The sequence below is a fragment of the Periplaneta americana genome, chromosome 4 (assembly GCF_040183065.1).
Source record: "Periplaneta americana isolate PAMFEO1 chromosome 4, P.americana_PAMFEO1_priV1, whole genome shotgun sequence".
Lineage (NCBI taxonomy): Eukaryota > Metazoa > Arthropoda > Insecta > Blattodea > Blattidae > Periplaneta > Periplaneta americana.
Window position 1 is genome coordinate 23,318,624 of NC_091120.1, and position 13,507 is coordinate 23,332,130.

Genomic DNA, 13,507 nt, shown 5'->3' on the forward strand with positions numbered 1-13,507 from the left:
TAACTGTTTTATAAATTCTAACTTTCAGATTTTTTGACAACAGACTGGATGATAAAAGCTATTATTATTATTATTATTATTATTATTATTATTATTATTATTATTATTATTATTATTATTAATCAGTGCATGCTGAAACATGACGATATCTAATACAATCAGTTTACCAAATCTGTATCTTGATTTGAAATCATTATCCCTATAAAACTCAATAGAGTTTTGTGCATGTCTAATAATACGTAGTGGAACATGGGCAGCTCCATTATTTCCCAGAATGCCCTCAATTTTCTCGGCAAGTTAAACAATTTCCCAAATATTAGCAATTTTCCTTATGTCCACGACGGAAAGTCAGTCAAAGTCAAAGTCTAGATTTTCGGCAACGTCGAAGTAAAGTCATTATTGAAGTTTACTTTCGACAAAATGTCGACCATGAATAGGAAAATGGCGACTTCGTGCTTTCCAAAGCCTCATTTATGAACACGATTCTTAATATCTACCGTTTGTTTCTAATTGTAAGTCCGTATGTTGCTGTCTTTGTATGACTGAATAAACATCTATATATAGCTAATTTGAACTGGTAATGGAAATTATGAGAAAACGGCTGAACGGATTTTATTGAATGACCCGTCATTTTGAAGGATTTTCAGAAAAATAGTAACTTTCAGTGAAGCCTTAATTTTCCTACATATTTTTTCTATTTTCTAAAATTCATCTTTCGTCAGTTTTGATAACTAATTGCATTTCAGAATAAAACAAAACACACACTACAATAAACAATAGACTATTACACGAAGGCCATGACATGCAGGATTGCTGACATATTTAGAGTTCAAATTCAATTGATTATTAAAAACTTCAAGACTTACTAAAAATAATTTACAGGTCTGATTCTGCAGAGTGTAATTTTTTGAGTACAGCTGTGTAGTGGATACTAAAATATACAAAACTTGAGGTGGTTTGATGACATTATTACCATTAGAAAGTAAATATTATTATAGTTAATGCCATGATGTGACTATTTTTCATTAATTATACATATTAATGCTATATTGCTATATGATCCAGGCGCTTGCGATGGGCAGGGCGTGTAGCACGTATGGGCGAATCCAGAAATGCATATAGAGTGTTAGTTGGGAGACCGGAGGGAAAAAGACCTTTGGGGAGGCCAAGACATAGATGGGAGGATAATATTAAAATGGATTTGAGGGAGGAGGGATATGATGATAGAGACTGGATTAAGCTTGCACAGGATAGGAACCGATGGCGGGCTTATGTGAGGGCGGAAATGAACCTTCGGGTTCCTTAAAAGCCATTTGTAAGTAAGTAAGTATATTGATGATATGAAAGTGAACGTTTTAGAATTATATAAGTAGATGTAGAGAATATCTTAAATTAGTTCTTGATTTCTATAATTTATTGTGGCGGCTATTATACAAAAAACTACAAAACTTCCGTAAGATAATAATATTGTTATTAAAAATGAAATATATTCATAGTTATTAATCAAGTCTTTTTCATACACTTAATGGCGGTGTCGTGTAGATACTTATATGTCATTCTCTTCAGTATTGGCTCGATAGAGCGTAAAGTTTAATTCTGCTACCCAGTTTATTTCAGTGTTTAATTAATAGTTCATAGTATTTTGTTGTTTAATTCGTAAATAACTCTTGTATACATGTAACTCTCATCTAAATCAAATTGTTGAATTCTTTGTAAGTTCATGCATATGTATATACACTTTTTGCTGGTTGTGTGGAAGAGAAGGCCTTACGGCCTTAACTCTGCCAGCTAAAATAAATCATTATTATTATTATTATTATTATTATTATTATTATTATAAAGACCAAAATGTATTACTTACTGATAAAATAAGAGGCCTAGAAAATTTTGTAGTCTCCAGATCATTTCAGCACAGCATAAAATGATTTTACCCTCTACATTTCAAGCTCTACATGCAGCAGCTATACCAAGATGCTATGTCTATTGTTCGAAAGCATAGCAAACCTGACTTTTTTTTTTAACTTTCACCTACAATCCGCAATGACCTGAAATAGCTGTTGCTTTATTCCCACATGAGAAACCCACTGATCGTCCTGACATTGTTCCTTGCGTTTTCGCGTTGAAATTCAAAAACTGAAGGTGGATAGGTTCAAGAAAAAGTATTTGGCATAAAAAACCATTCAGAGGTTTCATTATTATGGAAGCAAATAACTTTCAAAATGTCTGGTATTCTTAATTGAAAATTAATCTGAAACATTTTTATTTGAACGTCTAATGAACTTAGTTTGCTATATTTGCTGCACAAGCCATTAGTTATATTAAAAAGAGTCGGAAATAAAAGACAGTCTTGTTTCATTTCTTTGTTTATTGTAACCGTGACAACAGAAGAATAGTGTTTAACTTGTGTTGTAAGATACGGATGATTTAGAGTGACATTGTAAACTTAATAAGTAATTAATGGACAGACTTTATTGCTTGAGAGAGAACTCTAGTCACGTTACTTTTTTCTGCTAATAGTGCTGTGATGTATGCACAGACAGAAACACATTTGGCATGCATAAAGCAAACATTGTACATACAAAAGGTCTACATATGCCCAAGTGCATTATTTTTGTATTTAGTCGAATGTTTGTTGCTTATTTAAATCATGTAGGTTTTCATAGACTAACGATAATAAGAAATTAAGATACGAGTTTGAGACAAAGCACTGACAAGCAGTAAGTGTATCTGCATTAGAGTAATGAGAATAATATAAATTACTGAGGTCGTGTTACAAATTCGTTCCAACCACTAACAACGCCTGAAAACACCGCACTCCCGCATTACCGCTGCGACAGAGAAGTTGCCGAACAAGCTTGGGTACGATATGGAATTTATTTACAAAACGTTAAACACAAGGTCATTCAAACCAAAGGTTTTGTAAACAAAACTATACAATATAAAACATTCTTATCGATAGTACGTTGCCATTTCTCTGGAAGTTTATGAATTGCTTTCTTCCAAAATCTGGCGGTTTTCTGGTTGCGGTTCCGGACAATTGGCCACAGAAAATTGATAATGGGACAATTCGCCACAGATAGTTTGTCACAAATAGATAATTTTCTACAAATAGACAATTTGCCACATCGTCCATTATCCAAAAATGGGACCGTAACAATTTATTTAAATGTGAATTAGTGGCAAATATGATAACTTTCACGTTGTCCTCCGGTTCAAAATACAACAACCACCTTTCTCCTTCTACAGTCTTGGTGTATCTGTCGGCTATAACGTTCAGTTCGTCAATATTTCTCGGTTCAGGTGGTAGATGCAGCTTCCTGGCATGGCGCACAGTTTTTTAATAGATGGTTTCTTCGGTAGATTCACATTGGCTTCGCTTGCAATACGCTGTAACTCATTTTGAGTAATGACAGATGTTGGATCTCGGGAAGTCCCCTCCCTTGCCTTCAAGTTCTCTACACATTCCTTTGCCTTAATCCTTCCCCAGTCTGCCGAATGATTCTTGTGTTCAGACGGTTCTTTGACGACACTGCTTCCATCTTCTGATAACGTGACTGTTGCATTACACCCGCCACGCATGTCACATCGCCAAACAACTCCATTCTTACTCGTATTTTCTCTAAGTCTCGTGTACATAGACCATAGTTGGGCAACTCAGAATACAACTATGTACCAATGCTTATTATTTTTTAACACTTGTAAGTAAATAATTTCAAACACGTATGTCAATATTTATTTAATATACACTTACAAGAGTCCGAAGCCAAAATTTCACTTAATCTGGATGAATAATATTGAATATACAAAGAAAAATGTGACTAGTGTGGACCATAGTTAGGGGAAACTACGGTACATTTGTATCACAATAGTTTAATTTATTTGTATATTTTAATCTAAAAAAAATCTATTTTTAATACTATGTGTAAACTTCTAGATTTCACTAGACTTTTATTACTAAATATTTGGTAAATCTGTTAGCAACTTTCCTGTGATAATTGAAACTACGCTGGTAGTTTACCTTTGTTAATGATTAGTTTCGGCTTGATTTTGGCCATCTTCTAATGCGGTTCTTGATTGTTTCTGTTTTTATTATGGTACTTTGGTGCTGGATACGTTTATAATCGGCAGTGTTGTGTCAGATAGGGTATGTATTCTGAAATTTAATTGTGTTGAGGATATGTTGTGAATGTGTATCTGTATATCTAGTACGGTTCTAGTATATTTAATTTCTGTTTTTTCGGTCCAAAATGTAGGATCACCAACACCAACCACAACTATAGCAACATAGAAACAGACATGTAAATCCTACATATTGAACCGAAAAGTCAGAAAAGAAATACACTAAAACAGTACGAAATATCGACAGCCCAGTTAAAAGGGAAACAACTTAAAATTTGAAGTTTTGAGGAATCTGAACTTTAAAAGTTTTATATTGCTGTGAAAAATTCAATTAACACACTCTATTTAGATACTTATAGTATATATAAAACATCGTTAACAGAAATTTGAGTAATTTCAAAGATCTTTTGATTTTTCACAGCAATATAAAGCTTTAAAATGCAGGTTTCTCTAAACTTTAAATTTTGAGTTGATTTCCTTTTGAACTGTGCCGTTGATACCCATACATACAAAAACATACTACAACATATCGTTGGTTGACTTTTAAAACCTCGTAACCGTAATCGCATTCGAGGAAATTGTACAACAGAGCGAAATAATTTCTTATTCCTTTTATACTGAAGCTAACAACTGTTATTAATTTGTTATTTATAAAATCTAGAAGCATTTGCAGACTTACTAGATGTTATCAGCATGCGCATTTTGAAAATATACACAGAGTTAGACTTTCGGAAAAAATTGGACTTACAGGGTTTTAGAAGTAAGCCGACGATATCTTCAACATGAGTTAATTAGAGTGTGGTCCCAGAACTCGCTGCCCGTTTGGCCATTTTTATGATTTATATATATATATATATATATATATATATATATATATATATATATAATTATGTTTACGATCTCTATCATTATATTTTAAGCATCATTTCTGCCAAAACAGTGCCAATCCCTGTCTAAAAGTTTGTGTTATTGTGCATGTCACTTGAAAACTCGCTCAGTCCGTAGATCGGTGGACAAAAAAACTAGCCAGTCCTTTCCTAAAATGTACTAAACGCGTTTTGGGATCACACTCTTAAATTGCATTTCAGAACGTGCACCTTTTTCACACTGCACTTACTTACTTACAAATGGTTTTTAAGGAACCCGAAGGTTCATTGCCGCCCTCACATAAGCCCGCCATCGGTCCCTATCCTGTGCAAGATTAATCCAGTCTCTATCATCATATCCCACCTCCCTCAAATCCATTTTAATATTATCCTCCCATCTACGTCTCGGCCTCCCCAAAGGTCTTTTTCCCTCCGGTCTCCCAACTAACACTCTATATGCATTTCTGGATTCGCCCATACGTGCTACATGCCCTGCCCATCTCAAACGTCTGGATTTAATGTTCCTAATTATGTCAGGTGAAGGATACAATGCGTGCAGTTCTGCGTTGTGTAACTTTCTCCATTCTCCTGTAACTTCATCCCTCTTAGCGCCAAATATTTTCCTAAGCACCTTATTCTCAAACACCCTTAATATCTGTTCCTCTCTCAGAGTGAGAGTCCAAGTTTCACATCCATAAAGAACAACCGGTAATATAACTGTTTTATAAATTCTAACTTTCAGATTTTTTGACAGCAGACTAGATGATAAAAGCTTCTCAACCGAATAATAACAGGCATTTCCCATATTTATTCTGTGTTTAATTTCCTCCCGAGTGTCATTTATATTTGTTACTGTTGCTCCAAGATATTTGAATTTTTCCACCCCTTCGAAGGATAAATCTCCAATTTTTATATTTCCATTTCGTACAATATTCTGGTCACGAGACATAATCATATACTTTATCTTTTCGGGATTTACTTCCAAACCGATCGCTTTACTTGCTTTAAGTAAAATTTCCGTGTTTTCCCTAATCGTTTGTGGATTTTCTCCTAACATATTCACGTCATCCGCATAGACAAGAAGCTGATGTAACCCGTTCAATTCCAAACCCTGCCTGTTATCCTGAACTTTCCTAATGGCATATTCTAAAGCGAAGTTAAAAAGTAAAGGTGATAGTGCATCTCCCTGCTTTAGCCCGCAGTGAATTGGAAAAGCATCAGATAGGAACTGACCTATACGGACTCTGCTGTATGTTTCACTTAGACACATTTTAATTAATCGAACTAGTTTCTTGGGAATACCAAATTCAATAGGAATATCATATAATACTTCCCTCTTAACAGAGTCATATGCCTTTTTGAAATCTATGAATAACTGCACTACCGATCATAAATGCACTCACCACCAAGATATCATAAGAAGAAACCGGAAACAAGGAAGGATCTTAATAGAAAAATATGAAGATGACCGAAATCGGCACAGATGCATTGTAGGGGCCAATCTCCTTATTGGGTGAATGATATGAATGCTACTATCGGTATGTATTGTTGTTATAATCGACATAAAATATGTTGTCACTTCTAAATTAACAGTCAGTTTTATATTGTTGACTTGTAGCCTACTTCAAAATGGAAATAACGGCAGTAATAGTCAAATATATTTTCCCTGGACCAAAAATATAATACAAACTGACTAAAATTACATCAGTAGTAACAAACTATTAAAATTTGTTTATTTAATTTTTTAATTTGGTAGCATTTAATGCTTATCGAATATCGAATGCTAAAAACGCTAATCGAACCATTACTTCCGCTGATCTTGTTTTACGTATAATGTGTGATGGGTGGGCCCTATAATGCATCTGTTCCAATTTACCAGATCTTAAATGTGTATATTAGCGTATCATAATGCGATCCTGTATAAACAGCTATGTCACAGTCAGTTGTTTGGTTCATAAAAATATAAAAAACGGCTCTCCTAAGGTCACTTTATAAAATATAATGTCTTCTTCAGAGACTATAGAAACAATGCTATATATATATATATATATATATATATATATATGCATATAATTATTTGTTGTTCAGATACATCTTTTACTTCCGTATAAATTTATAGCGATTTAAACATTTTTCGCATTTCGAGATTTTCGTCACTGATATAAATAATAACTTGGGAATATAATAATACACTTTGGTAATGATTTAGAGAAGTAATAAAAATACCGCGTTTGAACTTATTTACAGCTGTCGTTTACCACTTGCGGTCAACCAGTTTGACACAGCTGGAAAATAAGTAATCTCGACTAGTTCCACTGAATTATTTAAGGCCAAGGACTGCATAATATGAAGTACCAACTTAATGAACATAAATTTAATACTTTTAATATATCTGTAATTTTTCTGGAGACAGATTTTGTAAATTTGTTTCTTCTCTTTATTGCAGTGTTAATTAGTTCTAAGAGAAAAGAAGATAATAATATGTAGTAACAAGAAAATTAAGGAATCTACATATCTATGAAATGCAATAGTAGGAAACTATTGTATTAATAAACATATGATCCTACAACGAAATGGTAGATTAGTGAAAAATACTTTTAGTATCAGATTTTTTTCTTTTGTGGTTTTTCGGTTGTGCCCGTACTTTGACACTGGGATAGTTACTTACTTATGGCTTTTAAGGAACCCGGAGGTTCATTGCCGCCCTCACATTAGCCCGCCATCGGTCCCTATCCTGAGCAAGATTAATCCAGTCCCTACCATCGTATCCCACCTCCCTCAAATCTATTTTAATATTATCCTCCAATCTACGTCTCGACCTCCCCGAAGGTCTTTTTTTTCGTACGGCCTCCCGACTAACACTCTATATGCATTCCTGGATTCGCCCATACGTGCTACATGCCGTGCCCATCTCAAACGTCTGGATTTAATGTTTCTAATTATGCCAGGTAAAGAATAAAATGCATGCAGTTCTGCGTTGTGTAACTTTCTCCATTTTCTTGTAACTTCATCCCCCTTAGCCCCAAATATTTACCTAATCACCTTATTCTCAAATATCCTTAACATCTGTTCCTCTCTCAAAGTGACAGTCCAAGTTTCACAACCATACAGAACAATCGGTAATATAATTGTTTTATAAATTCTAACTTTCAGATTTTTTGAGAGAAAACTGGATGATAAAAGCTTCTCAGCCGAATAATTACAATCATTTCCCATATTTATTCTGCGTTTAATTTCCTCCCGAGTTGATTTATATTTGACACTAGATAATTTCGAATTAGGCCACGATTGTCATAGAAGTAAACAAACATGCCTGATCTAATAAAGTAATGTCACTTTAAACTATTGAAGACATTCGGAAACGATTCAGTGATAGAGCAGTGATGATAGAATGGATTAACAAGGACACCAAAATAGTTGGACTTTTTACATTGCTTATTTTTAAAGAATTCACAATTTTTGGAAAACTGATCCTGTCTTCTTCTTCAGATGAAGAAAGGGGCGGTGAAAAGGTAGGCGTACTCGGTCAGTCGAGTAGAATAGGCGTTTGTAATGACCCCAATGAGTAGGCATCCCTTCACACCCTTTTTTCACCTGAAGACGAAGATAGAACCATTCTTCGAAACGTGAATTTATTTTAAAATAAGCAATAGAACAAATTCAATCTTACAACGCACCATTGCTCCCTCCCTCCTTTAGAAGAACCAAAATACGGTACTTGCAGAAAATCTATCTCATGTAAGCTTAACACAAATTTCACAGGGCTTTCGGGGTTCGAATCCCGGTATTCTAATTACAAACTATAAGGTGTCTTATTTACGAATTGGTCTTGTACTTTGAGTAAGGATCAATTGTTTAACAATACAATGGCTGTTTTAACACATTTTCAATGCACCGCCGAAAATGGATAGCCTACATTCATCCATCCAGTCAGTTTTAGATGTAAATAATCCTCGACTCGAATGTTAGAAGCATACGAAGGATTTTAAAATATAATCATGACCATTCTTAACACTGCATTACATAACACTGGTTTCGATTGTGCATGCACGTTATGGCTTGTGAAAATTACATGCAGTTTAGAAGTGGCAATTTTCTAATATTTTGGCTTTTCAAAAATAAGAAAAAGTTAAGGGGAGAGGATGGTATTTTTTTTAACTTTTTTCCTATTTGGTGTAAAATATTAATTTTTGTATGTAGAGAGCTCATAGCTGTAGAAAATCACCAAAAATAAATATTTTGAAAAAAAAAAATTATTTGAGGTTCCAGATTTGAAAAAAAATATACCCAATGCAGGATTTTACTAAAACCGATATATCTAAACCATTTTTAAAGATAGATTCATCCAGTTTTTTGCAATGTACTTGCAAAAGCATGCTCTACAAACTGCCTGTAACAGAATTTTGATATTTGTCCCCACGTTTGTAAAATAAACAATTAAAATTAATAACACTTTTCTGATTTCCTTTCTTGCAAACAAACGGACGTAGTTTTGAAATGAAATCAATTAACACAATTCTGTTACAGAGAAAAGTTTCCTAATAGTCTAAAGAATGTGTGTTCTAAATTTCTTGCATGTATCTTTAATAGTTCAGAAGTTATATCCATTTTTGTCTGGCAATGTAGCAAAGAAATGAAGTTACCGTGAACCGATAAAAGGGGGCGAGAGATTTAAAAATCCATAGCGCAGGAAGTTTAAAAATGGCGTCTCAACATCCGATAAGGGCACAAATACCCACGAAATGTTATGCAATGCATTCCACACATATCAAAGGGTATTTTAAAGAAAAAAAAAATTGAAAATTCAGTTTACCGGAAACAACAATAAAAGGGGGGCGAGTGATTTAAAAACCCATAACGCAGGAAGTTTAAAAATGACGTCTCAACATCTGATAAGGGCACAAATACCCACAAAATATTATGCTATGCATTCCACACATATTACGGAGTATTTTAAAGAATTTTTTTTTAATTTACTCATTTTTCACCAAAAAATACCATCCTCTCCCCTTAAGTATTAAATTCCTGACAGATCCGGCTTGATGTACCCCAAGCATCGTATCGTCGAATGCTGATTTTCACAATGTCTTCTTCCTTTACACATAACATAATACAGATATCCACTGAGACTTACGTTGGACAGTTTGATGTGTGTTATTTTTGGTAGTTGTACTAGAACTCCCAAAAGTAGTCAAGCGAGCTGTTTTCTGATTAGATAGCCCGATGCAATCCGCCTGGTAGTAGACCATGAACAAGAAGAAGACCGTCGGAATAACTACAGTGTGCAGGAGGCTAACGGATGTCGCGCTACTCATGGCGTCGACTACAGCAGAAGACGGTGGACACAACAACGTTAACAGAGTAACAAACACCGCGTATAAAAAAATGGATCTGGGGGTGAGAGACGGGAGGTGTAGTAGTGTACGGGGTGGAGGTTAGGGAGCAACTGTTCTGCAACCACTTGTATCAGACTTGAGCGCGGTGGGAGGGGAAAGGGGCGCCAAAACAAATCAGAAACCCCAAGAGGTCAACTTCTGAGGTTCGGAGAAGTGGAACGTGATGAAGAGGTAGGGGCGATGTCGGAGAAGTGCGCTGCCTTTGTGACATGCGCATGCGCAAGACAACAAAGCAGGCTGGCGGTGTGGACCCCCGAATGCCGTGGTGTGGATGATAAGGTGCTTTGCTTTTCTACCTCCACGTCCGGCGCCATGCGTCTGTCTTATGGTCGGTACTCATGCAAGCAATTACGTCACGATCTGTAATTCTTCAACTTTCTGCCTTCAACAAAAAGTCCATTTTATTCTCTTCCTTTGTTCTTCTTCTACGTCGCCGAGAAAATATTTTGCTTCGTGGTTTTAATATCTCTGATGGTACCTGATACGACCTTTATAATTTTTTATGATATTTTTATTCATCTTCGCCTGCAAACTATCCATTAAAGGAGTTTTAAACGGATAGCGCGTATTTATATTCTAAGTTTGTAGAATTATGCCCCTCTGTACCAGCGTGCTTAAAGTTTCAGCTCGGAACTTCTTCGGATGGAAGTTGGAGGAATTATTTGTGTTTTGGGTTGGTATGATGAATTACTTTCTGCGGTTCTTTCTCGTCTTCAGTCAGAAAGATCTTAATTCTCTTCATTGGTGTTACAAGATTACTGTGAAATGGACTTATACAGGGTGTAAACATTATCAACTGCCAAAATTATACAGACAGTACAGTCTTAAAAAAAAGTTTTGTCGCACGGATACTTTATGTCCCAGAAACTCCTTGCAATGCGCTTGATCAAAGGACGAGCGACCTGGTTCACAAGAGAACGACTAGTTGAAGTAATAAAAGAGACAACAAAGCAGGCTGGTGGTGTGGACCCCCGAATGCCTGCCGTGATGTGGATGATAAGGTGCTTTGCTTTTCTACCTCCACGTCCGGCGCCATGCGTCTGTCTTATGGTCGGTACTCATGCAAGCAATTACGTCACGATCTGTAATTCTTTAACTTTCTGCCTTCAACAAAAAGTCCATTTTATTCTCTTCCTTTGTTCTTCTTCTACATCGCCGAGAAAATATTTTGCTTCGTGGTTTTAATATCTCTGATGGTACCTGACAGTGGCGTAGCATGAAATTTTGAGCAGGGGAAGCTAACTCAAGTTGTCTTTCATGCAATATGAGAAAACGTATTGCAAAAATATAGTCTTAAAATAAATAGTAGTCAATGTCAAGTCAGCAGTCGAAGATTGGTTGGAACATCGTAAGTAACACCAATAAAGCATGACCTAAAATGATACATAATAAAATATGATTTCACGGTTTACACATATCTCTTAACAAATAGACACGTATACGTATAACATTAGCTCACTCCCTGTCATACTTAGAGAAATCACAATATTAGTATCATTACGTAAGTATGTGTCTGTCTTTTGGTTGTGTCCTTCATTGACAGCAAGGGAGTCGGTCATTTGTTTTTTAAATCACACTTTTGTTCGTAAGTCAGTTTTGATAATATAATTGTCCTAAAAAAATTCAAGTAAATTAGTGTCAGGAACTGTTATTTCGCTCATTATTTATTATATCAGCCACAATGCACACTAACACTTCAACTGAACACAACTGACGAAAAGGGATAACTCGGAAACTACTTATTTTAAATGTTAAAGCTAGCTTCTTTGCGAGCCTTGCGACTAGGGTAGTTTAGTTAGAAAGGGATGGAAAATCTGCGGGGTGGATTACACAGAAGAAAACGGTCTGCTTGGAAGCTGGTGTGTGCAGGCTTCTTGTTTACTGCTGCATCACAAATCATCCTGAGCTGCCGCATCACAATATTTAACGCGTCAATATAATTTCTATTAAAATTAATAAATAATTTTCTCCATTAACTGCAGGTTTATTATGAAATTATTATTAACTGGGGAAGCTAAGCTTTTTAGCTTACATTGACGCTACGCCACTGGTACCTGATACGACCTTTATAATTTTTTATGACATTTTTATTCATCTTCGCCTGCAAACTATCCATTAAAGGAATTTTAAACGGATAGCGCGTATTTATATTCTAAGTTTGTAGAATTATGCCCCTCTGTACCAGCGTGCTTAAAGTTTCAGCTCGGAACTTCTTCGGATGGAAGTTGGAGGAATTATTTGTGTTTTGGGTTGGTATGATGAATTACTTTCTGCGGTTCTTTCTCGTCTTCAGTCAGAAAGATTTTAATTCTCTTCATTGGTGTTCAAGATTACTGTGAAATGGACTTATACAGGGTGTAAACATTATCAACTGCCAAAATTATACAGACAGTACAGTCTTAAAAAAAAGTTTTGTCGCACGGATACTTTATGTCCCAGAAACTCCTTGCAATGCGCTTGATCAAAGGACGAGCGACCTGGTTCACAAGAGAACGACTAGTTGAAGTAATAAAAGAGACAACAAAGCAGGCTGGTGGTGTGGACCCCCGAATGCCTGCCGTGATGTGGATGATAAGGTGCTTTGCTTTTCTACCTCCACGTCCGGCGCCATGCGTCTGTCTTATGGTCGGTACTCATGCAACCAATTACGTCACGATCTGTAATTCTTTAACTTTCTGCCTTCAACAAAAAGTCCATTTTATTCTCTTCCTTTGTTCTTCTTCTACATCGCCGAGAAAATATTTTGCTTCGTGGTTTTAATATCTCTGATGGTACCTGACAGTGGCGTAGCATGAAATTTTGAGCAGGGGAAGCTAACTCAAGTTGTCTTTCATGCAATATGAGAAAACGTATTGCAAAAATATAGTCTTAAAATAAATAGTAGTCAATGTCAAGTCAGCAGTCGAAGATTGGTTGGAACATCGTAAGTAACACCAATAAATCATGACCTAAAATGATACATAATAAAATATGATTTCACGGTTTACACATATCTCTTAACAAATAGACACGTATACGTATAACATTAGCTCACTCCCTGTCATACTTAGAGAAATCACAATATTAGTATCATTACGTAAGTATGTGTCTGTCTTTTGGTTGTGTCCTTCATTGACAGCAAGGGAG

General features: G+C 35.5%; 1 protein-coding gene across 1 annotated transcript in view; it reads right to left on the reverse strand.

Annotated features, from left to right (window-relative positions):
• sosie overlaps positions 1–10,433 on the reverse strand; it is a 38,404-nt gene extending 27,971 nt beyond the window's left edge. Inside the window, exon 1 of the mRNA XM_069822980.1 lies at positions 10,120–10,433. Coding sequence (XP_069679081.1) covers positions 10,120–10,300 — 181 coding nt within the window. The 5' untranslated portion in view covers positions 10,301–10,433. The remainder of the gene's footprint in view (positions 1–10,119) is intronic.
• Between the last annotated feature and the right edge of the window lie 3,074 nt (positions 10,434–13,507).